Source organism: Ascidia mentula, chromosome 4, assembly GCF_947561715.1.
Source record: "Ascidia mentula chromosome 4, kaAscMent1.1, whole genome shotgun sequence".
In the NCBI taxonomy this organism is placed as follows: Eukaryota; Metazoa; Chordata; class Ascidiacea; order Phlebobranchia; family Ascidiidae; genus Ascidia; species Ascidia mentula.
Genome location: NC_138569.1, coordinates 14,331,557 through 14,356,636, shown reverse-complemented (window position 1 = coordinate 14,356,636; position 25,080 = coordinate 14,331,557). Strand labels below are relative to the sequence as shown.

The 25,080-nt window shown below is 37.6% G+C and overlaps 3 protein-coding genes across 6 annotated transcripts; all 3 read left to right on the top strand.

Moving 5' to 3' along the window:
* Positions 1 to 2,183: 2,183 nt before the first annotated feature.
* LOC145897458 (uncharacterized) lies at positions 2,184 to 5,323 on the top strand. The gene is made up of 8 exons (XM_082985764.1): positions 2,184 to 2,439; positions 2,538 to 2,673; positions 3,640 to 3,695; positions 3,774 to 3,871; positions 3,939 to 4,026; positions 4,273 to 4,532; positions 4,745 to 4,839; positions 4,903 to 5,323. The coding sequence occupies exons 1-8, from the start codon at positions 2,317 to 2,319 to the stop codon at positions 4,980 to 4,982; spliced, it is 936 nt and encodes a 311-aa protein (XP_082841890.1). The 5' UTR covers positions 2,184 to 2,316; the 3' UTR covers positions 4,983 to 5,323.
* Positions 5,324 to 5,748: 425 nt separating this feature from the next.
* On the top strand, positions 5,749 to 10,100 carry LOC145897069 (delta-1-pyrroline-5-carboxylate dehydrogenase, mitochondrial-like). The gene is made up of 11 exons (XM_082985236.1): positions 5,749 to 5,865; positions 5,977 to 6,157; positions 6,225 to 6,428; positions 6,484 to 6,636; positions 6,711 to 6,785; positions 6,846 to 7,033; positions 7,739 to 7,864; positions 8,723 to 8,867; positions 8,937 to 9,134; positions 9,196 to 9,317; positions 9,389 to 10,100. Exons 1-11 carry the CDS (start codon positions 5,810 to 5,812, stop codon positions 9,618 to 9,620), a joined length of 1,680 nt encoding a protein of 559 aa, XP_082841362.1. The 5' UTR covers positions 5,749 to 5,809; the 3' UTR covers positions 9,621 to 10,100.
* A 2,207-nt stretch (positions 10,101 to 12,307) lies between these two features.
* Positions 12,308 to 23,940, top strand: LOC145897017 (E3 ubiquitin-protein ligase CBL-B-B-like). Of its 4 annotated transcripts, XM_082985171.1 has the most exons (20): positions 12,308 to 13,058; positions 13,573 to 13,666; positions 13,772 to 13,878; positions 14,013 to 14,094; positions 14,257 to 14,462; positions 14,560 to 14,716; positions 15,434 to 15,555; positions 15,749 to 15,886; positions 17,187 to 17,409; positions 17,707 to 17,846; positions 18,259 to 18,355; positions 18,690 to 18,869; positions 19,227 to 19,294; positions 19,394 to 19,457; positions 19,757 to 19,823; positions 19,892 to 19,950; positions 20,854 to 21,074; positions 21,336 to 21,638; positions 21,721 to 21,791; positions 22,003 to 22,074. In XM_082985171.1, the coding sequence occupies exons 1-19, from the start codon at positions 12,976 to 12,978 to the stop codon at positions 21,749 to 21,751; spliced, it is 2,442 nt and encodes an 813-aa protein (XP_082841297.1). In that variant the 5' UTR covers positions 12,308 to 12,975; the 3' UTR covers positions 21,752 to 21,791; positions 22,003 to 22,074. The 4 variants fall into 4 exon arrangements, with proteins under 4 accessions (XP_082841297.1, XP_082841295.1, XP_082841298.1 ...); XM_082985169.1 differs by lacking the exon at positions 21,721 to 21,791 and having other exon boundaries at positions 22,003 to 23,939; XM_082985172.1 differs by lacking the exon at positions 21,721 to 21,791 and having other exon boundaries at positions 22,007 to 22,177.
* Positions 23,941 to 25,080: the final 1,140 nt, after the last annotated feature.

The window sequence follows — 25,080 nt, the reverse complement described above, 5'->3', positions numbered from 1 at the left end:
TATCCAGGGGGGGGTCCGAGGGGTCCGGACCCCCCCCCCCCTTTGTGAAATATTTTGGTCTTTTTTGATAACTAAACAAACGCCACTGTATTTTTTTGTCAAAATTCGCGTGAAAACCAGAAATTTTCTTTGACGTTGACCTAAAAACCGCATCGTGTTGCACCCGCCATTGTTTCCAAACAGGGAGCATTGTTACCGAACACTTGGCATTGTTACGAAACATTTTTTCATTTTTCGTCAGATCACGGACGAAACGTCGTTTTTCAGTGGCCACGTTGTAATGACAAGCGGTTTATTTGCGTGAAAGTCAACTAGTTTAGTTGTTAAACTTTCGATAGCGTTACACAATTGCGCAAGCCAGAAAGCCACCGTTTATGTGACGATTGGTGCGAACACCAACGTTCGTATTTTGCGATTCTCGCCCACAATTAACCTTAGTTGATACCTGAAAATCGGGGAATTCCCTAAAATATTTGGACCCCCTCCTTTAAAAATTCCTGGATACGCCCCTGCGTGAACATATTGTTTATAACCCAATAACCAATGCTGGGTCTTGTGATATGTATAGGGAGTTTATCAAAGTTAAAGAAGTATTGCACCTGGATGGGACAGTACACAGCAAGGATTTGTAGAGCCCCCTGGAAGAGCTTGTGACCCATGGGGGGCATAAACAGTCCTGGAAGGTTGCTTTGGCAATTATTTACCAATTTTGACCAGAATGCATAGTAAGGGATGGATTTTTTTATAAAACAACAAATGACTGATTGCTTTGTTACTTCATCGTTATATACATAGATGACAGAAGAAGAGGTGGGCATTGTCCGGCAGCGAAAAAAAGCCTTTGATCAAAGTTTTTTCTAGTGACAAGTTGGCTTCTGATTTAAAAAGTAGTGTAAAACAGGGTAACAAAGTCTGGTGTCCGCGCGTCCAATATGTAGCATATATTTTTTGCAAACAGTGTATAACATAAAAACATTTAATGAAATCCGGTTCGTAAGTTCAAAAGAGAAAATTTAAGCTATAATTTTAGAAATGCTACCTGCCTTAAAAGAAACCAAATAAGCTAATTAAGAAAGAAAAGTTTCAAGTAGCTTTGTGTGTGAGCTTTAAATATCTACAAAAATCAGTCTTTCACAAAAGAGTGCCTAACAAAGAGAATTTAGCTCGTATAGACCTTCATATACCGACACGGCACGTCTTGTGCGCCAGTGCGATTTTGCACAGTTTTAAAATTTTTATTTTACGCTATTTTCGGGCTGTGTTTAGGGTGTGTCATGCGACAAAGTGTAAAATGCAGACCATACAGGAAAATTTTCCGGTAAAGATATAGCCTATAGTGATAAAAAGATTGCATGTAGAAATGCAATCTCACGCGGGGTTTATGCAAAATCATGACTTATCATACACCTGTAAACACTACAGTTGAAATATAGCCTATTCGATATTTTCCTCGAAAATATTGCATATAGAACTGTAGTTCCACAACTTCTCAAAAAAACTAATAACGGCGGTACCATTGCAATTTTTTCAGTCGACTCGCGATCCAGGTTAATCAGAAATTCAAGAATTGTGTGCGAACAATCGCCTTCTTTTCTGTGATAGAAGCGTCGCACTGTGATGGTATAAAGTGGGCAATGAACGTTAATTGTACATAATTTAGACTTATAAATACGGTAGAATTTATCGATTGTTCAGAATTCGGTTTGTCCAGAAATTCGCACAGGGCTAAATTAAAAGTTCAAATGATTCCCAACCACATTCTTAAAACAATTAACCGAGATTTACTGTTTGTCAGAACAATTTCACGATCCGGAATCAATTTGGATTCTTCGCGGTCACACAAAAATCGCAAAAATCAAAATCCTTACTTTCTAAAATTATTGCACATTTTACCATATACCTTAAAGCCGTGTTATATTTCAAACCAATACCAATTGGGACTTCACAACCCGGAATCTCAATTAAAGTAGTTTTTCAAAAAACCTATTAAAGGGGTATGCGATTACACTACTCTGATGCTATCAAACATGTTGTAGGTTCTGCTGGCCCAAACATATTGCGCTCACCAAGAATAAGGGTAAACAACACTGAAGAACAGTAAGTAATCCATTTTCTGAGGTACGCCTTTTTTTTCGCTCGCAAATAAATCATTTTTCACTAGATGTCGCTCTGATCGCATTTCTCACAATTTCAATGGTCGGTCTTTGCGTTTTAGGTGCGTTGTGCGTTTGTATTTGAGAAGCTGCATCAGCATTTTTACATTTGGTTCCCGATTTTGATTTATCACATTGAGCGGAGGTTACCGCACCAAACAAAATGAATCACCAAATGGCTGGTGGCTTGAGTCAGCAAAACAATGAATCGCGGGGCAATCAAAGCATGAGTTCAACCAACCAAAATTTATTGCCCCACCACCTGCAACATCATGGCGTTCAACAAGTAAGTAAAGCTCTTTTTTGTTTTCAATTTCTCACACCTACTTTTGTACTTGTTGGTAACATAGAAATAAAGATAACCAAATTTTGTGATGTTTTAAGATGAATGCTGGTGGCTCACTGCATTTACCAAACCCAAGCGGCTATGGTCAACAACAAAGGCATCATCCACAACATGTGGCATACAAGACCCCATACACAATGCAGTCACAGTCCGATGCAAGTGGAAAAAGAAATGGTAAGAAACATGCATTTTATAAATATGCTGTTAAAAATTTTTTTTTAATGTTCATTTGGCATACGAAAAATGTTGTGCACGGAGAATTCATCCTTCTGTGAAAATTTACTATGTAAAAAAATAGTAAATGCATTTTAACATTATCCACACAAAAATTCTTTCCAATCTAGTTGACATACCAAAATTGGAAGATTTTTGTGGTGTAACTGCATTGTCCAAGTAATTTGAGGGGAATTCTGCTGTTTTTTTTTATGTTGGTGTTATGTAACTGTTACTGGGGGTCAAGCTTCGGAAAATACTTTACACTGTGGCTAAGCATTATTGCCACACACAGACGACTTGCGTCAAATGCATGTGTTTGGGATGGTTTGTATGCATTAGGTATAAAACATGTTTTTTGTACGGGGTTGCCCTCTGTCACACTGGTAACATATCGTATGTGGCCAAACTCATATTTAGAGCTTTAAAGGTTACTTCCTGCTTGTTTGACAACCAAATTGCCGTTCTTAGATTAGTGAACAGTGTTATGTGTATAAATATGTAATAAATGTTTTTACTACATGAAATCTACCTAACCAGCAGCACTTCTTTCAAGTGACACAAGCGTGGACACACAGTTGTTCTAGTAACATTTAAAATTATATATATTTAACAATCAAAAAGAACTTCGAAGGCATTTCAAAAAGTGTAGGGGATTCTGAACCTCTTTGACTCATATACATACTGGTACTTAAAAAATAATAAAAATAAATTTAAAGTACAATACTACATTTACTTTCACTTTGTGCATGTTCTCAACATATTTCGAAAAGCATTTTCATCTTTCAACAGTTGTAAAACCTATTTTTTCTTTTTTTTACCATACATACTATACGTATTTAAATTGATTAAAAATATTTTTGTGTAAAAGTTACATTTGATCTGTATATTTTGTATAATTTGTGAACTTCAAAGTTTTTTTTGCAGAAGAAACAGAACCACATGAATTCCACAGACAACCAGGAGTTCCTCCCCGCTCACAGGTATTTGGTTATGTTTTGAATTATCTTAATTTGTTCTGATCTTGTGCATATATTATCCATATCTTTGCATCAATTCAGGGCCCTCCATCAGTTGGAACACCATACCACCTTTCATTATCTACTCCACGAACACCAAGAACACCTGCAGATTTTGGTGTTAGTCCACCACAACTGCAGTGAGTATTTCATTGGTCAAGTTCTATGATGATTTTTTTGTATTTAAAATAATTTTTCAATTCACAGAAACATTGTGTCAACAGTTAATTTAGACTCAAAGTTAGATTTGAAGAGAATCGCTTTGCATGCTAGAAATGCGGAGTACAACCCCAAGGTATGTTGAACATGTACAAAAACTAACTATATGCTTTGCTTACACGTATTATGCTTTTTGTCAAGTGGTGATGTCATTGCATTAAAACAATAAAACTACATAATTTTTTTTTATATAAATGCATTAAAATTAAAAAGGTATATATCAAGAAGGCTACTTTGTTGCATACAAACAATACCTTAGGTTAAATCCAACCCATTAAACACGATCTTAAACACATACTAATTATAATTTGTTCTTCTACAGCGATTTGCAGCTGTTATTATGCGTATCCGTGAACCAAGAACAACAGCTCTCATCTTTAGTTCAGGAAAAATGGTGTGCACAGGAGCAAAGAGTGAAAATGAATCTCGACTTGCTGCAAGGAAATATGCCCGTGTTGTGCAAAAGCTTGGATTTCCAGCCAAGTTTCTTGACTTCAAGATTCAAAACATGGTGGGAAGTGTCGATGTTAAGTTTCCCATCCGTTTGGAAGGATTAGTTTTAACACACAGCCAGTTTTCAAGGTTAGATCCTCTCAACAACATAAAATTTTGTTGATAATAAAATTTGTTTAATATGCACCGGTGGTTCTCAACCAGGGATCCTTAAGAGTGTTGTCAGGGGGTCGACGGCAACCTCAAAATATACCACATGATTGATAAACCACTATTTTCGAAAAATGTTTGCACAAAAATGTCAGTACAAGTAATTTTTTAAAGATATATAATTTTTACAGCTATGAACCAGAGTTGTTTCCAGGACTGATTTACAGGATGGTTAAGCCGCGTATCGTTCTCTTGATTTTTGTTTCGGGAAAAGTTGTTTTAACAGGTACTTGGTTTACATCTGTGTGTTAATTGTTAATGTAACTGTACTAATCAATACATCTCACAGGTGCCAAAGAGAGACATGAGATTGACGAGGCCTTTAACAACATTTACCCGATTTTGAAAGGATTTAGAAAAACATCATGATCATAAGAGAATCGAACCCTGCACCTAATTACTTTTGTATTTGGACCTAAGCCCCTTAAACTAGTGCGAGACAATGTTATGCTATGTTCAATCATGAAGTCTTAGTTGGCCGGGAGGTGTACTTTAGTAAAAGTTTTTTGCTTTCGTTTTATAATTTTTGTTGAAAACTGTAGTCTAAAACTTACTATCCTGAATTTAACAAAAAATTCAATATTAAGTGCATATTTATGAAAAAATTGCATCGTCAAAAATATGTTGCCTTGCGGACGATGTTTATGTTTGTATGTTTTCTTGTGTCTTTGATATTTCCTTCTGTTGCATAATAAAAGCACCTGCCAATGTTTTCTGAATCATTTAAAAGCACCATGACAAAATTAATCTTTTCAGCTCCAAAGCGAACTATTTTTTTGGACTATACACCAGCAAAACGGATTCAAATTTCAAAATTCCCAATCTTGGTAAACAACAAAAGTTGATTACGTGCAGTCGTTTTTAGATAAAAAGTGTGTTTATTTTATTTGAGCATGCTAATCTAATAGCGTGACCACGAATAACACACAAATGATTGGGCGGCGCACAATGGGAGAGGAAGATCATGAGGGGGAGAAAATTTTTTTGGTCAAAAGTGAAGCAATTACATTTCTGTTTCGGATAAATTAACCAACATAGGATGTTGTGATGTGTACGTACGCCCAGTTTTCAGACCAATGATAAATGGTAAACAAGACACGCACCACTGATCCACAATTCAGGCGTGCAATGGCACTTGTAAACTTGTCATTGTACGACCTCGTTGTTTGCATAAAATATCAATTGTGTTCTGTGGAATGGCCGCAATGCAATCGTCACTGCGAAGTATTCTTTTGAAGGGAAGAGCTCACAGGTAATCTTTACATTTTTTGTTTGCAACCAGTATGTTGTTGTGTAGTTTAAATTGTGCCATATCCAAAGCAAAAAAAATATCCTGTTTTGAAGTAGACCAATATTTTTTCAGGGTTGCATCGTCTCGTTTTTTAGGTCTTGTAAACGAGCCAATATATACATTCTCACCACATACAAAGGAGCGAGAAGATGTAGAAGAGGCTTTGAAAGTAGTTCAGTCCAAGACTGAGGAAATTCCCATTGTCATTGGTGGTGAAAAAGTTTGGACTGATGACATACATTACCAAGTCATTGTGAGAAAGTTGTCATATTGTGTTATTAACCATCTATTTAAATTACCATGTTGGTTTATTTGTGTAGCCCTACAATCATCAGAAAAAGATTGCAAAGTTTTGTTATGCAAACACAAAGTTAATCAATGGTGCAATTGAAAACTCGATTTCCGTACGCAGAGAATGGGAAGCAAAACCTATATCAGATCGGGTACAGGTATTTTTGAAAGCTGCTGACATACTGAGCCAAGAAAAGCGGCCCCAAATTCTTGCAACAACAATGGCTGGACAGGTTTGTATGTAATCAAATTGCATATAAAATATGTACAAATATCCAACAATTTTAGGCCAAAAATATTGTCCAAGCTGAAATTGATGCTGCACCCGAGTTGATAGATTTCTTCCGCTTTAATGCACACTATGCTCTTGAACTACAAAACCAGCAACCAATTAACCCTGATCCAGCTACAGAAAATACCATTAGCTATCGAGGATTAGAGGTCTGTGTGAATTTTTTCGAATCAATATTTTGCAGTCATGCCTTGCTAAGTGTAACTTGGAACAACTTTATTAGGGCTTTGTTGCTGCCATTTCACCATTCAACTTCACAGCAATTGGGGGGAATTTGGCTGGAACTCCTGCCATGATGGTAAGGTCAAGTAGTAAACATACATCTTACATTTAAAACAATAATGTGCATTTTCTACAGGGAAATGTCGTTCTGTGGAAGCCAAGTGACACAGCAATGTTGGCAAGTTGGGTTGTGTATGAGACCCTGTGTGAGTGTGGTCTACCACCAGGTGTCATACAATTTTTACCAGCCGACGGACCAACATTTGGTGATGCTGTAACATCATCAGAACATTTGGCAGGAATAAACTTTACTGGAAGTGTACCGTAAGTCTTGAACAAGTGCAAGAATAAATAATAAAAAGTTCGTAATGGAAGAAATACCTAGGTGCAAAAAACTTGGAGTGAACTATTTTAAACAGGAAATAGAAAGCTATTATGCTGTTATTCATCCTTAATAGACATTTCGAACACTGCTGCATGTGGTGATGCATGTAGCAGTGTACGAAACATCTACTGAGGATGGTTAACAGCATAATAGCTTTGGCTTTCCTATCCTGTTTAGAAGAAACACCCATTAACAAATTCAATTTTATTGCTTAGTTGCGAACAATTGACATGACACAACATTTCAATTAAAGTTTGTGTCAAAGTATATAAAACAGGAAAATGCAGAGATTTTTAGATTTAATTGAATTTGGTGTCAGACACTTATTATTGCAATGGTGCTTGTGTCTTTATCTGCATATGTGTCAAACCAACATATATACATCATGGTGCAATTTTGTCAAACAAATACAACTCTTACAGAGTGCGGCTTCTGTATTGAAATTGTAGCAGAAATGAATAAACTTATAAGGTTGCGAAACATCGGAGACGAACGTAGTGTTTGTTCCAGTGTAGCGGGAAATTAATCGCACTTACACGACCCACAAAATAATGTGCCAAAATGCTGAGAGGGGGTGTTCTGACACCTAAACACCCCCCCCCCCTAGATCCGCCACTGTATACATGCATATCTTTTTTTCACAGAACATTCACAAGGCTTTGGAAGCAAGTTGGTGAAAATTTGCAAAAGTATCGGACTTTTCCACGATTGGGAGGTGAATGTGGTGGAAAAAACTATCACTTTGTTCATTCATCAGCAGATGTTGAGAGGTAAGATCTTGCCACAGGTAAAGGAAATGTAAACTTTTTGATGTAACGTTTATTTGCCTGTATGGCTGATTTAATGCAACCACAAAATTGAGAATATTTAATAAACTTACCATAGGCGCTAGGTTTGGTAAATTCTTGGGATGTCATCAAATCTATGACGTCATAAGCGTATTCAGGAGTTTGGGTTCAAATGTTTTCAATAATTTTTTCGCTTTTAGACTAATTTTCGTTTGCTTGTGGTCGAGGTTTACGAATTGCGCCGGAGCGCTAATTACCGTATGAAAGAAGTCTTGCGCATTGCGTAACATTACTGTTTGCAACGAGTTTAACAAACACTCCCTTACCTTAGTTCTGCAACGCGAAAGCGGTTTACACATAGGCAACCCCATTGTAACAACGTGACCGGGCAAAATGTCCTGTGTTTGTCAACAGTGGAAAATTTAACTCGATGTGGATTTTCGGTGCATGTTAAAGTTGTTATTTGTTAGCTACAAAACCCAGCGAAAGCATTTTGTATAAGACCATTGCTTACAAAGGTTGGTAGATGTATACCCTCTTTAAAAGTCGCCGTAGTTAGCGTATTGGCTGTGCACTTGAACAGTCATTGACCCACAGCTTGTTACAAGTTTTACGAACGAATAGTTTGGTACGTGTTATTTGTGACGTTTCTTGAACAAAAAGTTTATATTGTCCTGTATAAACGCGCGTAAATTTATTAGGTTTCCGCTCATGTGCGTTTGAAAAAAAACAGGAGTGCGGCACCCCCAAAATAGTTACAACCCTGTACTTGGCGCCTATGTACCTAACCCTTTCCAAACAGCACAGGAAATTTTATTGCAAATATTTGTGTGGTTCTAGTGTTGTCAATGGCACTATTCGGTCTGCTTTCGAGTTTGGTGGTCAGAAGTGTTCTGCATGTTCTCGTGCCTACATTCCAAAATCACTGTGGCCAGAAGTTAAACAAGGACTGCTTGACACTGTCAAGCAAGTAAAACTTGGCAACGTGAGTTCAAGTTACACTTCATACTTGGTAAATAATCCAAACTTTATTACTACTCCTATTTCTTGATAGGCTGATGATATGTCGGTTTTCCTTTCTGCGGTAATTGACAAAGCATCATTTGATCGCAATAAACAATACCTTGATCATGCCAACAACTCGAAGGATGTAAATGTTCTTGCGGGTGGAAAATGTGATGACAGTGTGGGCTACTTTGTTGAACCGACCATTGTAGAATGCAAACAGCCTGATGATAAACTCATGAAAGAGGTGAAGTAATGTTTTTATTCGGAAGTGTTCAATGCACATTTGTAACTAATAATTTATTCAGGAAATATTTGGGCCCATTCTTTCATGTTATGTGTACGAGGATGACAAGTACAAGGACATTTTAAAACTTATAGACTCTACATCTGTTTATGGGTTGACCGGGTCTGTCTTTTCCAAGGATGAGTATGCATCTTTTTTATATATTTTTTAGGGACTAGTGAACAGAAACATACATAAACCAAATAAACTTGCAGAAATGTTGTGGAAGAAGCAAGGGCACTTCTACGCAATTCTGCTGGAAACTTCTACATCAATGACAAGTCTACTGGCTCTGTGGTTGGGCAACAGTGGTTTGGTGGGTCACGAAAATCTGGAACTAATGACAAACCTGGTGGCCCACATTACGTTTTAAAATGGGCATCGCCTCAAGCAGTGAAGAGATCAAAAGTTCCATTAAAAGAATGGAGATATCCTTCTATGGAATAGTTCCTACAGTTTTTTTACCTTCCATCATGTATCATGTAAGTTCAGTTATTGCCGCCCAAGAAGTGCTTTGATTTCGTCACCGTTGTGAAAAAAAGTTACCTAATTACACAAAATGTATTTACTCCCATTTAAGTTAATAAAGGTTAACTTCGACCGAATATTTGATTTAAGAGTCGAACATAGTATATGTCGTGAAACCGAAAAGTTTGAGACTCGACGTGCTAAATTTTCCTTTGTTGAAATATTTCTCTTTACAGCTCGTGCTGTTTTACTCAGAACTCAAATTCCATGTGTAACAATCAGGTTGTAGATATGGCTGAACAGTCCGATCGAAAATTAGTACAATCGAGCAAAAATTCGCAAAGAAGAAATTCATTTATAACCGCTAACTAGTACTGACATAAAGCAGAATGTTTAGTGATTAAGACTCTTTTTAAATATTGCAATTCCTGACAAATCAAAGCGACTGTCATATAATCAGTTGGAATTCGACCCAATAAAGCATTTGCCAAAATTACATTGGACTTAGCCTACGACCAACAATAACCATTTGAAATGGCAAAACCAGTTAAACATATCACATATGCTACTTTAAAATAACAGACATGACAAGTATCATTGCTTCTGCTGATTGTGGAAAAGTTTAATGAAAAGCGTAAATGTTTATGACCTGAGATACCCATCATGCCCTAGCTAAACTAACTGAAACCCATATTGGTATTACTGTTCAAATAAGTTTCGCCGGCGGGAAATGTCCACCTTGTGTTCTGTCCTCTGTCACAATATAGAAGGATGCGAGGATGTCACAATGCAACGATTGAGAGAAGACGTGTGCTGTTGCTGGAGCGAATTTGAGGTTCGAGCAGTTGTTACAATTCGGCTATTTTTGTGTATGTATGTTACAACACTTCGAAAGAAACGAGTTTTCTTGAGAAAATATCCATCCCCCAAAAAAAAAATATGTAGGCTATTTTGTGTGTGTTTTTTGGCGACACAACTCTATTTTTATGTCATTTATTCGAATTGTACAATCCATCTCGGTCGTCCTAATATTACAAATAGCCTGACCTACTAGGCTAATATTCGGATTAATTCGGTCTGGCGCATCCCTAACAATAAATATGCTATAGGCTACCTGTTTTTGTATGAAGAAATAACTTATATCTTAGGTTAGGTATCATGCCACGAGTACCATAGCATGGATAAAAAAAAAACTTGCATAGCTGCACCTGCATGCCACGATTACCAGGACCCAATACTTTGTCCGATTTCCTGTTTTTTTTTCAGGCTACGTTTAAAGTCTGCCGATAATTTCTGAAAAATTAAAAGCGTTCTTTATAAACTGAAATTTAGCAAAACATTTTAGAAATTACTCATAGCACCACATCGAATGATAACATCTTGCTAAAATGTTTGCCAATGCTTTAAGCATATACAGGGCATAAAAAGGGGTAGAGCCGAGTAAAAATATTGTACCAAAGCATTCAAGCCGCGTTAGAGGCGTAATGGGCTTCAGCCTTCTTTTTGTTGGGTCTGTGAATGTGGGCATCATTTGTCAAGCAATAAGTAAAGACGTTTAGGCTCTTTGCGTTTTCGCCATGAGTCTGTCTTCATATCTCCACTCCTTTGCCAACTATACGATTCCGCACACTTCTCCGAAAGTTTAGAGCAGTGTTTCTCAAACTTTTTTCTGTACCGCCCACAAACACCTTAGTCATATAACAACGCCCAACAGAACAGACAAAAACACAACGAATTTATTTGTTGCTTGTCAATTAATGCGATGGGTGAGGTTGGTGCAATGACACCAATTTCTCAATATTAGGTTTCATGTCGGACAAAAACAATCGTAACTCTCCTCAATTGTCGATATCAAGACGATTTGTTTTTCCATCTAAAAGAGTAGTGAATGCGATGAACGCACGTTCCACCAAGCATAAGCTAAGAAAATTACGGAAAGGTGCTCGCATACCACTAGTGGTAAACGTACCACCGGTTGGGAAACACGCACTTATTACGCTGTAAGAGAAAATTTGCCATGTCACCAAGCGCCCCCCAAATCGCCCATTCAGTCTTCAGCGCTCCCCGTAGGATTGCAAACGCCCCTAGAGGGGCGCTGGAGCCCACTTTGGAAACCACTGGTTTAGAGCAACAAGATGCATGGCACTGTACGACAATGCTGCATCGTCCAAACAAATAATTTCATTTGCTTTTCCTTCCATCCAAGGTAGAACTGGTCTCGAAATAAAACGATTTACCGCTGGTGGTTTTAAAGCTTCAATGGACCTGAAAATTATGTTGCGAGTCCGGGTTAGTTTGGTCCACATCTTTGAAAAAAAGAATGCAAGATCGACGATGACCGGAACGGTACCACAGAGTGGAATTTAGTGTGCCTGCTAGTGTAGAAGCTAGCACAGTGCCACTCAACAGCTGCACTGATGAGAACTTACAGGTCGAAACAGTGCGTGTACACACCCTGTCTGCAGCTCTCCAATATTATGGCTTTTTTGCACATACAAGAATGCAATAATTTTTGAAACAACGCTTCCAGACAACTTTCTGTAACCAGCACTAAAAAGGTACATTTCCATAACAAAAAATTACACCTACATGGTTTCGGTTGAATGATTCAGCTTGCTCTCTGGAATAAGTTTTTCACTTCGGCAGAAGCGTTTTCCTTTGTGAAACCTCGTTGATAATTTATTTGACAATATTGTGACACTGAAAAGGCCAGTTTGTATGTAAAATAGGGGTAAGGATTTAGTATTTAACTCTGTTCTTTTTTTGCGTGATACGATATTCAATGACGTCATGCTGTGTAGGAGTGTGGTGTGATGTCAACCGTCTTTGTGGTCAACTCTTATTATCTGAAATCATTAGCTTTTCTCTGCTGTATACACTTAGGTGACGTAGTTGTTGTGAGTATTGAAAAAAAAACAAGTTCTTGTAAAATTTGTTCACTTGCTTCTGAAGTAATATTTATACGTTCAGATTCAAACCGAAATCCTATTTTTCTTAGTAATTGCTTGCATATTTATTCTTGATTTGTTATATGTTTAATTTAAAGTAATATATATTTTTCTTCATTGTTTTGCCTGGATTTTTTTGTTTATTGTTCTACATGTTGCGTGTTTGTTCAACGTGTTTTAATGTCGTATTTGTACGTTTGTCAAGCCAGACAAAACTCGCTTATCAACCCCCAGAAGCCATACAACTTTGAATCAGTGTTAAACCATAAAAACTTGAAAATAGTGTATGACAGGGATAAATGTAATACAATTAGTTTTAGAAATTGTACGTTGAAATGGACACATTGATTTTTAAATATCAAAGTTGATATACACTAACACCAAGAATGATGACAACTGGCGTTCCAAACGAAACACAACAATCACACAGAGGAACACCCAGAATAAATATAATGACTCACATTCGGGGGTAAGAACACATGTTAAATAAATATTCATTTTTTAAAACACTTGTCAACATTGTTGATCCAGAAAAAATTCTTCACCTTTTAAATTTAAAAACAAATATATATTAAAAAACTGATTTTCAAAAACCTAGAGGTAATGATACATAGACCTGCTTTATTAATTTCAATTAATTTGTTCTTTTTAAATAATTCACAATCAAACATATATTTTTGTTCGCTGACGTTTTATCGCTATTCAGCTAGGCTTCCTCAGAGTAATGATGGGCACACAAACATGCATCAGAAACGTAAAAAACACAAGAAAAAGGAATGCTGACACTACTTTATTAAATTTGTAATGTGTAATACCACATAGTTTATTTTATAAATAAAAAACTTTAAAAGTATGTTACATGAGTAATGATTCAAAAATGTGGTGTAATAATAGTTCACTTGGAACTTCTACTGTTGGTGGTAGTTTTATTTTGATGCGTGTTCCTTAAAAACAGGTTAATATAAATTACTCGTTCAATGCAGGTTGCATGGTGCACTGAACGATTCAGCCCCACATCACCAACGTGTGGTCATAGACAAGAAATATATTGACAAAACTTCAAAACTAATGGACAAAGTAAGTCTTGTGGTTAGCATGTGGTCAAAAGTAGTAATTTTTTTATGAACTAACCCTTTAAAACCACTTAAAAAGTATATGTTACAAGTTTTTTCTATTACACAGGTTGCAAAGTTTTGCCATCAATCAAAAATGAATCTTAAAAACAGCCCTCCATATATTCTGGACATACTTCCTGATACTTATACCCACTTGCGATTAATTATGTCCAGGTAAGCCTGTAAAGAAAATACACCCATATGATATGTATGGTATATATAAAACATATACATTTTTGATAACAGTTTTAACTCCATTGTGCCATTGTGTTGGAAAATTAGTTTTTTTGAAACATGATATTTTTCAGATATGAAGACAGGTTGCAAGTTTTGAATGACTGTGAATATTTTCGAATATTTCTTGATAATTTGATGAAGAAATGTAAACAGGTTAGGATGCTGTTTGACATTCACATAAATAAAATTGTTTATATAAATAATACATATTTGCTGTGACGTCCTGTTTGCCATTATCTGGTAAACTCTAATTAAAAACAGTGCTTAAAAATGTTAATGTAACTCAATCAAAAATAACATATTCTCAAATTTCAGGCAATAAAGTTGTTCAAAGATGGCAGGGAGCGAATGTTTGATGAAACTTCACAACAGAGGCGGAGTCTGACAAAGCTGTCCCTGATGTTCAGTCACATGTTGGCTGAGTTGAAAGCTGAATTCCCTGATGGTCGATTTATTGGTGATGAATACAGAATAACGAAATCTGAGGCTGCCCAGTTCTGGCGTAATACCTTTGGAACCAGGTTTGATGTTAAACATGGTGTAACTTAAGTTTACAGGCACCATTCAAACTCATCATGAACAATGAGCACTTTTCAGTACATGACTTGTGTCTTTTAGGTCCATAGTACCATGGAAAACCTTTCGCCAAGAGCTAAATAAAGTTCATACCATCTCATCAGGCCTGGAATGTATAGCATTAAAATCTACTATAGACCTTGTATGCAATGACTACATTTCTAACTTTGAATTTGATGTTTTTACAAGATTATTTCAGGTAATATTATTTATTTATTTATTGAAAACATATGAATTACATATATTTATACGTTTTTCGATTAGTTTTTAAATGGTTCTGTGTGATGTCATATGAGGAAGTTAAAGACATGACTATAACATTGTTGCAAAAAAAGCTGGACACAGATTGCCTTCACCTTGTATGGTCTTGTTGAAATAAAAATGCACTGGCATGCCCTTTCTTTCACCCAGTTTGGTAAAAAACTAACAAGATTCCCTTATTTGTATTTTTTTTAAATACGTTGTATCCATAGGTCATTTTTTTTCCTGAAAGCTAAAAGCATTTAAGCAGTGTGAATGTAAAGAATATAAGAATGACCAGTAATTAATTGAACAAAAGTAGATACAAGTTCACTGCTCTCCGTTTGTGGGCAGTACGTTTGCTTCCGCGTTAAGATAGCTTGCCTTCTGTGAAGCTGTCAACTCTACTGTAGACCATGAATCATGTGCAGGGAATGAGTCATATCATAAATGACACTACTTATTTAAGGCCAAACCAAAGTATAGACTGTTTATTTCTGCACACCTACTGTATACTAGCTAAAGAGGATGTATTAGAGGGCCGTGTTAGACTGATAATTAGCTTCCTTCTCAATTTCTTAGACCTCGATGGTTCTTTTCTTAAACATGTTACATTCAAACTTTTCTGTTGGATGATATTTTAAAGGCTGAACCTTGCTATGCGTTTGTGTTGCAGCCATGGTCAACACTGCTCAAGAACTGGAATGTTCTTGCTGTAACACACCCTGGATACATGGCTTTTCTCACCTATGATGAAGTTAAAGCACGTCTTCAAAAGTATCTTAACAAACCTGGCAGGTCTGTTCTTGCTTGTGTCATATATAGAATAACTGTATCAGATGTTTTTGTATATTATGTGACCAATTTGTTTAAATGATTAACAAAAGTGAATAAATTTGTTGGCATTAATTATACCGTGTTTAGATGCCCCTTGTATTGATTCCAGTGTCTGATAGTTTAGCAATGCACTACCAATTCATTCATTTTTTAGCTACATTTTTCGCTTGAGCTGTACAAGGCTCGGCCAATGGGCAGTTGGTTATGTTACAGTGGATGGACAAATACTACAAACCATTCCCCAGAACAAGTCTTTATGTCAGGCACTTATAGATGGATGCAAGGAAGGATTGTAAGTGCATGTAATTTCTGATTCAGAATATTTTTTAATAATTAATTAATTAAATAAATAAATTTAACGCCATGTCTAATGATTGTCCAACAAGTTCGTGGTCATACATTTATTGCACCTGTGGTTAAAGGCATTGTTATTATATTTTTAACTCATTTTGTGCAAGAGCTGGTTATAACCATTAATATTTGTGTATACTTAACTTATTTATTTTATATTAATTTTTTATTTGGCATTTGCATGGGGACATGTTCATTGTGTCTGTTTCCTTTTACGTAGGGGCAAATCTCAGGGTAAAGAGCTAGAAATAACTCTTTGGCTTTGTTTACTTTCACTTTAACTGTGTGGAGTGTGTTTGCCTTACTAGCCAGTATCTATTTATCCCACACAGTGTGCTGAAATAATGAACAAATGCACAATTACACATTACCAGTAAGACTACCACAGTTACCTCTTTATATTAGGTGCCTTACATATTCAACACTGTGGGGCAAAGTGTGCTGTTATGTAGCATTTAACTTTCAGTACATATCTACTAAATATCCTGAACCAGCTGTATGACCAGGTCATTCTACTTTTATATGTGATAACTTTTTTTTGCCCTGCAGTCCATGCAAATTGTAGTATGTACAAGTTTCCTGTTAGAAATTTTACTGTCGAATGCTTGCAAAGGCACAGAACCCAAATTGTGGGTAACTGGGTTCAGGTGTCCTGATTTCCACAAAAAGACCATTATGTCCCAATGTTTTATAACTACATAATGTTTAATTTTAGGTTATAATGCATTAAACCATGTTCAGAACTGCAAAAAAAATTGAATAAGAGTAACGTTTATCAGTAGTATGTTTATTTTCGGAAGTGTTGCTGCAGAATAATAAAAAGAAAGAAAATAACTTTCAGTCAGTAATGTTTCTCAGAAATACATCATTCTGATGGCTTAGGTCTTTTGCATTTTACTGATAATAAATTCTTTGAAAGTCTAGCTGATGTGCATATTAATGAGTATTGTATTACGCTGTTTTGTTGGCACTACTAAAATGAGTATTGTACAAGCTGTGATGTAATTGAAACCATGTATTTGCCTCAATGATAGAAATGACCACAACAATTTGAATAGTCCGTTATAGCAGAATAAATTAAACATATACACTTAGGAGTTCTATCTATCATATTGACCTCCTGTTCAAAGATTATGGAGTTGACTTCGTAAAAACCTTATAGATGTAACAACCAAACATCCCTGTCTGCTGTTTTTAGGGAAAGGCACAAGTTAAAATGTAAACTTTGTTTTACATTTCAGCTATCTATTTCCTGATGGTCGACCAGCAAACCCAGATCTCACTTCCTTACTTGTGCCAGATGAGGAAGAAGAACACATTCTTGTCAGTCAAGAACAGTATGAGCTTTACTGTGAAATGGGCTCCACGTTCCAACTCTGCAAGATATGTGCGGAAAACAACAAGAATGTAAAAATAGAACCATGTGGACATCTAATTTGTCGATCATGTCTAGAATCATGGCAGGTATGTTAGTACTTGGAATGACAAGATTCTACTCTCTAAGGAATTATTCTAAATGTTTTTGATTAATGCACTTCTGACACTTAACCTTTTCAAATATGCAAACTCCCACCAGTGAGCTTCTGTAGCTCAGTCAAATCTGCCCCCCATGCATAATTTTCTTATCTCATTCTGACTTGTTAGGAAAGCAGCTTTGAGTAATTTGGCTACACTGGCACTGTTACCTTTTGAAAATAGCATTTACAATTTTAAAGAAATTGGCAGAATGAAATAAATACAAAACTACTTACGTTATGTTAGGACATGGACCATTCTCCTATACCTACATGTCCTTGGTGTCGATGTGAAATCAAAGACACAGAGTCAGTGGTGATCGAACCATTTCAAAAAGAAAGTGTGGAAACTAGCAGCAGCACTGACAACAGTTGTGAAGACACAAAGTAAGGATTACAATTGGATTTTGTTGCTTTGTGATGCTCAATCTGACTTATCCATGCTGATTACCTTAATCTTGAGTAATATACACCTAATCAATCTCACTGTTTGTGGCACAATATTAAAATGTTATGTTGAGTTAGTTGGTGAAATATTATTTACCATCGTAATTAAAGTTTTACAAACAAATGTCAATAATTTTACAAGCCTTTCATAATCACTGACCTGTGAATTATTCATGAGTTAATCTTTCAAGTCAAATGGTTGTTAAATTATTTGCAACATTAGTTTCATTTTAGTATGTAATTTCTGATGTAAATTTTTCTGTGTGAATTAAGGCATCTATTACTTTTTCTTGAGAGTTTTGCATAAAAAAACACAAGTAAATGTCGGCAAATGAACACTGTATATTGACAGATCTAAGCAAAACGAAATTGGTGAAAGTAGTATCTCCATCAACGATTGTAAAGACGATGAAGAAGATCTGTTTGGTGAAGTCGGGGTTCCTGTCCCAGTAAGTCCATAACCATAGATAACTGTGACTGCATTTGGTTTTGACCGGAAACATCTCGTTTAACGAGCGTCCAAAAGTGAAAACCATCGACATGGGTGTTAATCTTGTTGCCAAGCTACTTTGTCCAAAATGCGACGTTTTGGATAAAAAATCCATTTTGTTGGTAGAACATTCATGCATGATTTATTTTTATGTTATATGTGAAAAATAACGTGAACGGAATACACATTAAAGTTATTAAAATTAACGAGAACGGACCAGCTTAGAACCAATAGTGGTTATCGAGAAGCTGGTAGAAAACCAAAACTAATTTTGATTTGAAATCCCTGGGTAGAATCGCAACATTGCGTCGGGATCGTCCAATTCCCCGCCATCACTAGCTGCAAGTCGGCTTGTTCAACCTTCACCAAACATGCCTCGTCGCATGCCACCCCAACCTTCTGCTGGCTCTCCACTTCTCGGTCACAATCACCAAACGCTTGTTGCTACTGGCGATGTACCTCGCTCACACGACGTAGGTTACTTTTGAAAGATCGTCAATTGTTTTTGCCATGCATGCAATGTGTCACATGGTTTTTCGTTGGAAACGCTAAGCGCACAACAATGGACAATTTTGAATCGCGTCCCCTCATTTGATTGTTACTTCAAACGTATTCCGTAGTATGGGCGGACAGGTCGAGTTGCGCGGTCATTTTGCACCGAAAGGACTTGCAGTTGTTTTTCCATCGGTTTCGACCACCGACTTAGTGGAAATACAAGCACTTTGACTTCAAGGCGGTCAATACCCGCACCGACAACAATAACTGAAAACCAATTCAAGTCCTGCTTGTAAATAATTCATGCTCAACGTCGTTTGTTTTTATTTTTACAGGCGGATTGCGGACCACTCATTCCACCACGACCAGTGTCGCAATCGCCCAGTCCTGCAGAAGGAAGCAGGTAGATGTGATTATAATTACGCGCCAACGCAGCATTACTGCCGCTTTGGGATGTGTTTGTGGTTGTTTTGATCCGTTGCATACAAATGTGTGGTTGCAGGAGCTTGGAACGGGGACAGGGGGTTGGGAAGTCTTCCGACGACATCGCGGTATCTCACTCACAAGTACGTTGTCTGTATAGTTGGAAAATCGCTACATATCAAGTAGCTTGTGTGCGTTTTTAATTCGCGCACGTGGATCTATCAGAGTATTAACTATATCGGCTATCATTATAGTGCCGTTATTTGTTGAGTCTCTTTATACTTTCGCCAAGTCTGGGCACCCATTTGATCCTTTATGAGGTATTTGTAATTCAAATCAGTATAAGCCAATTAAAGTTTGTGAACCGAATCAGACTCCGTAAGTAAAGAGTTTAAAAGACTGAATGTATTTACGCGCATTGTTAATGACTTCACTTGCACAGTGCAATAAACTGACTCGGGATGGAAAGCCACGACCAGTGTCGACCAATTTGGAGGCAACTACAGCGCGTAAGTTTCCCAGCTTTTGCTCCAACACTCTAACTTGCCAGTTCTTACCACAGTCATATTTTCCCCAGACCGGGATCGTAGGATGCCAATGATGAACACCCCTTCGCGGCAGAATTCTAACGCCACGGTGAGTTCGGATGCGTGTAATTGCGCACAGGACAATGTTTGTTGGCACAAGCTCGCTCGATCGGTTGCCAACACGCTTATGACGTATGTGCAGTTTCTCTTCTGTTCCATTTAACCGCTCGGCGTTGCTTGGTGACCATATGCTTTGGGTGTTATTCATGGAACTTTAACCGTCAGCTATAAACCGTTGCTGCAGGGACATCGAAACTGTAGCATAATTTGGTGTCAACTTTTTCTGTAACAGCTTTGCTGCACTCTATGTAACATTCAAAACTGCCTTTGGAGGCACAGGCTGAAAGTGGGAAACCGTTGTTAGGTGTAACAGCTGGTTTAGATGTAATAATTTGATAAATAAAAAGGCATTGTTTGTGGAGGATGTGAATACACGTGAGGTGTAATTTATGTGGTTAAAACTTAAAACCTCAAACTTAAAAAAATATGTTGCAAGTTACATTTGTTTTTCACACATCCCATATCAGGTTAATGTTTTTACACTTCCATTGTCTACGGAACCAGAATTGCACCCTTCACCCGGAAGTAAACTAATACCGCGCGGATCGTTATAGTTTCAAGTTAAATTTATTGGCCTGGTAATTTTGTATAATTCCAGCTAAAAAGTAATGAAAGAACATGTTAAAAAGGCAAAACTACTTCGCACCAGAAGAAATCCATTTAATGAAATAAAGTATTGCATATATTGTTACAAAAATTACGCACAGATGACAGTAAGATTCATTTATGAATAGTTTTCAAATTCACCAGTATATGGAGCAAAAATGGGTGACTGTGTGTTTAAAATAAACACAGAATCAATTCTCAAACACAAAGTATTGTGTAACAACATCGTAAATATAAAACGTAGAACGAAGTAAAAAATACATACAACGGTCGTTGCAAAACGCAGAGCTCGGAAAACGGTGAAGTTGGTCCAGTACCGCCCTTCTCTACTGATGTGTACGACTTTGCCGATGATCTGCCGAACCGATGCCCACCCCTAATACCCAGACCCACGATATCGATTCCGACCCCTCAACCTTCAAACTCTTCTGCACCTTCCCGTGCCCCAGGGCATTCAGAGCCACCCCGACATCGGGTTCCGAGCGACTACGACTGGATTATGCCCAGGTATATAGCATGTATTTGTAGTCAATTTTCAGTGTATGGATTCAACAAAACGTTTACTAAAACAACAGTTTCATAAACTTCCAACACGAAAAATTTCGCTTTAAAAAAAGTGTAAAATTTATCACAGCTATAGCTGTTTGGCCTTTTGCATTTTGTTTTGTTCATGTTTGGAAAAACAAAAGTTTAACATTGTAGTTTTCGGTTTACAAACGTTGGTTGGCTATGTTATAACATTTAATTATTTTGTATTGTCTCTTTCAGCACAAGCCAGCAGTCTGTAAAGGGTGACGCCTCTGCTCCCGCTATCCCACCACGTCCTCCTTCCTCCAATCCCTGCACTCCTCCCGCCCCTGTTGGCTCCTCATCAACTCGTTCTCCTCTTGTGGCGTTAAATTTCGTCACGTCATCGGACTCAGCACATTCCTCCGAAGGACCTGTCCTTCCACCTCGATCCAAGCCCACGGATACGGAAACTCCTCCTACTGTTCCTCCTCCGCGACCTCCTAAAAGCGGGAGCAACGCTCCTCCCATTCCCTCCCGCAGTGCTTTGCCCAAAACCTCCAGGTGATTGTGGTTGCGAGTAATTGACATGTTTAATGTGTTTGGGTTTTTAACTGGGTTAATTTTTGGTATGTTTTTCCGACAGCAAAACAAATCGGCTTCAATATGAAAATTAGGGATTCGTTTTTGAGAAAGAGAAGTATTTTTACTTCCACGGTACGAACAATTTAATATCGTGTTTCTCTTCATAAGTTCTCTTGGTTTAACAACTTTTTATCACGAGCTACTTCAACCAGAACTTGCCCGAGATCGAGCAAACGGAACTTAATATTTAAGTCAAAACTGTAGTGGGTTTTAATGCCTTGACCATCAATCACGGTTTTATCATTCTACTTGCAAACTGGATACAAGAAGTTTTTTGTAACAGACAGGTGCCGCCCAGCTTGTCCCAGCCTTTGACCTCCCAGCCATCTAATATGGATGAGGAGATAGCTCGCCTAATGGAACTCGGCTACTCTTTCGACGACGTTCAAAGAGCTCTCGAAATCTCAAACAACAATTCGTCGATCGCTGCACAAATTTTGCGCAACTTCGTGCCGACATTCACGTAACACCTCCGCGACTCCTTTGCATTCGCGGTGTTTCCACTTACGTGTTGGCATTTCCCGCGTCAAAATTTCCAGCGCCTTGCCACAACAGGTACGGAGTCCTTCGTTAAATCAGAGACCGCTATGTCCTCTGGCGCTGATCAGGGACGTCGTACATTGCGGTCTCCTGCGTTTCCGCCTGAACGGATGCTGGAGACCCATCGGTTAATTAACTTAGCAACAAAGAAATTTTTTCCCCGTTTTGCTGAAATTAAGCAATACGTCGCTATTCAATCATGTTTTAATCGTATTATTGCGACCGGTATGTGTTCGTGTGTGTGTAATTCGGGAACACCAGTGACTTCAATTGGAGATTTCCTCGTCTTACGTGAATGCATCTACAAAACGTATTTCACAGTTTTTCCAAAACATACTGGTTTAACTTTGCGCGTTTCGCATGCATCTACAAAACGTATATCATAAACATTTTTAAAAATTTTGCCTCGTATGAAAAAAAATTATCCCGAAGCTGTACTCAAGCAGTCAAGAAAACTCTTCACTATTGAAAACTCGCTACCAGCGAAATTCGATACTCTATCTCACCGCTCTGATTTGCGTGCGAAACGCGCAAGTTGAAATTGTTGAGAAATGCCCCTAAAGCAGTTGTTTTCGTTGGAACTGCTGCAGAAAGACGCCAAGTCACCTTACCAATGGTCTCTGTTCACGGTAATTGAAAACGTTTAGCGCTGTTGGCGCTACAAAAAAAATACATACCCGTTACTGTCTTGGTAGGCACCACTCCCTCTTGCGCTTTCGTTGTTTCTTCTTTGTTTGTACAATTATCCAGGATCTTGCTGCTGTTCTAAGCCTTATTACGCTCCTTATTTGGGGGCTATTTTCTGAAAAATCGAAATACGTTTTTGCATATACAAATAACCGACCCCTTTCTCTTCAACGACCGACCGTCGTTTCAGTGTCTCTATTGAGTTTGTGGTTCCCTCTCATCGGACGTTGGCTTGATCGCGAAGCAAATCATATTGCGCGCGTCTCTCACCGCCATTGTTCCTGCACCTTTATACCTTTGCTAGCCTTTCCTGCTTTCTATCCACGCGCCCTGTTGGAGCCTTCGTCGAGGTCGGGAGCTGATTATTGTGAGTGCAATATTAAGCGCTTGATCAGTCCCATGGTTTTCGAGCGTTCAGTTATCATTTTTTTTCAACTGTGCCGGTTTTTTGACTCTTGCACCAGTATGTCGCGAAATCTATTGTATCGATTTTTGAAATTTGATTTATTGTGAAACGAAATTCGATTTGAATGTAATTTCACTTCATCCGATACAATGATGTCTCCTTGCATTCAGTCGCAATTGAGCGTTTCCTTATTAGCGCCGAACTACATTCCCGCGATCTCCTTCGCATCCATCACTTTTGTTCCGACCTCTCAGTTCATGAAGCCGTCCGGGATTAATGGTGTCTTTCGCCTCCACCACCCCACCCCCTTGTAAATGCATGTAATTTAGATTTTTGCGTTATTGTGTGTGTTTCTTCGTTGTTTTTGCGACTGTTCTTTATCGACTCTCTCCCCACTTCGATACGATATTACAAAATACCCAGTAGAATATGTCAAGATAATATCTGGTAAAGGCGTTGTCGAGGACTTTTGTTATTTCATTTTGTCTAATTATAGTTCACCATGTCAAACCCCTTTGATAAGCACACAATTTTACTGCAGACCGAAGTGAGCCATCCCAACCTTTCATTACACAAAGCATCTAATTATAGTTTTTGCATGAATTATAGATTAGTTTGATATTTTGATTTTACATTACACTGGTTAAATACTTCAGTGAAGGCCCAAGTTTTTGGAAAAAAAAGAGGGGACGACTAAAAATATTCACTTTGTTAAAATATATGGTAAATCGAATTTCTTTTCGGTTTCCGTTTCACATCAACATGGCAGCCCTGTGTAGCCTATATCCATATTCTTCACCTTGAGTGCTGGTCCGTCTTGTGAAAAAGGTTAATAACCTTACACCTAAATGGTCGTTTACAAAGTCAAGTTTATCATCATCGCGTCACATTCTGCCTACTGACGACAACTTTCCTATCCGTAATCTGGCACATTTCCAATCTGGGCCAAAACTTGAAGACCGTATTTGCTTGTGGCGTATGTATGATTGAGTAAAGGGGGGCACTATTTTGTGTAGCGCCACCATGTGACCAATTTGTCGCTACCTAGTATCCAGTAACACCGTCATCCCGTGACTGACTGTATTATTGTAAGTAAATATGTCAAATAAAGCATAGTAAAAATGAGTGCAGATGTAAAAAATAGGCTAATTTTTGCGTAAAGTTAAAGCGATATTTTTACAAAATTCCAAAATTTCATCGTTGTAGTTGAGTGTTACTTTTTATACCAGTAGTAGCATTGACAAACTTTAAGTTCAAAACTTTGAAACATTTTTGACTTCGTTCCGGTGGTGACCTTTGCCAACTTTTCCACAAGTAAAAATTCCAGACATTTAGGCATTTTTCACCATTTCTCCGACGGACGCAGATTTTAACAACAAAATGCCGATATTTTCGGGTAAAATCAGAAGGTCTGGTTTCTAAATCTATCTTAGTTTAATGTTATGTCACCCAAGTCATTCAAACTCACTTCGCCCAATAGATTGCAAAAAGTTCCTTTAAATGAGCGTTGGTTGGAAACCGTTGATACAGAAAATTTTGTATAAAAAGCAAAAATTTTTGCTAAAATTTGGAGCAATGTCAAGTTAGACTTGTATGAGGGTGAAGTTGTATGCGTGGATGTTGACGCGTTGCCAAACCGCGTGCAATAAAAAAAAAAAAACCCACCACCATTACCGCTTATCCTGGCCTATTGTATTTACTGTCCATGAGTTGGATGTCGTAACCTTG

Excerpts from the sequence above, each read along its gene's own strand:
- LOC145897458 (XM_082985764.1), top strand. The coding sequence starts at position 2,317 with ATGAATCACCAAATGGCTGGTGGCTTGAGTCAGCAAAACAATGAATCG. Across the intron at positions 3,696-3,773 it reads GAGTTCCTCCCCGCTCACAG|GGCCCTCCATCAGTTGGAAC; the intron begins GTATTTGGTTAT and ends GCATCAATTCAG. Across the intron at positions 4,840-4,902 it reads GGGAAAAGTTGTTTTAACAG|GTGCCAAAGAGAGACATGAG; the intron begins GTACTTGGTTTA and ends TACATCTCACAG.
- LOC145897017 (XM_082985169.1), top strand. The coding sequence starts at position 12,976 with ATGATGACAACTGGCGTTCCAAACGAAACACAACAATCACACAGAGGA. Across the intron at positions 13,667-13,771 it reads CTTCAAAACTAATGGACAAA|GTTGCAAAGTTTTGCCATCA; the intron begins GTAAGTCTTGTG and ends TCTATTACACAG. Across the intron at positions 15,887-17,186 it reads GATGGATGCAAGGAAGGATT|CTATCTATTTCCTGATGGTC; the intron begins GTAAGTGCATGT and ends TTTACATTTCAG.
- LOC145897069 (XM_082985236.1), top strand. The coding sequence starts at position 5,810 with ATGGCCGCAATGCAATCGTCACTGCGAAGTATTCTTTTGAAGGGAAGA. Across the intron at positions 6,786-6,845 it reads CTGGAACTCCTGCCATGATG|GGAAATGTCGTTCTGTGGAA; the intron begins GTAAGGTCAAGT and ends CATTTTCTACAG. Across the intron at positions 7,865-8,722 it reads TCATCAGCAGATGTTGAGAG|TGTTGTCAATGGCACTATTC; the intron begins GTAAGATCTTGC and ends GTGTGGTTCTAG.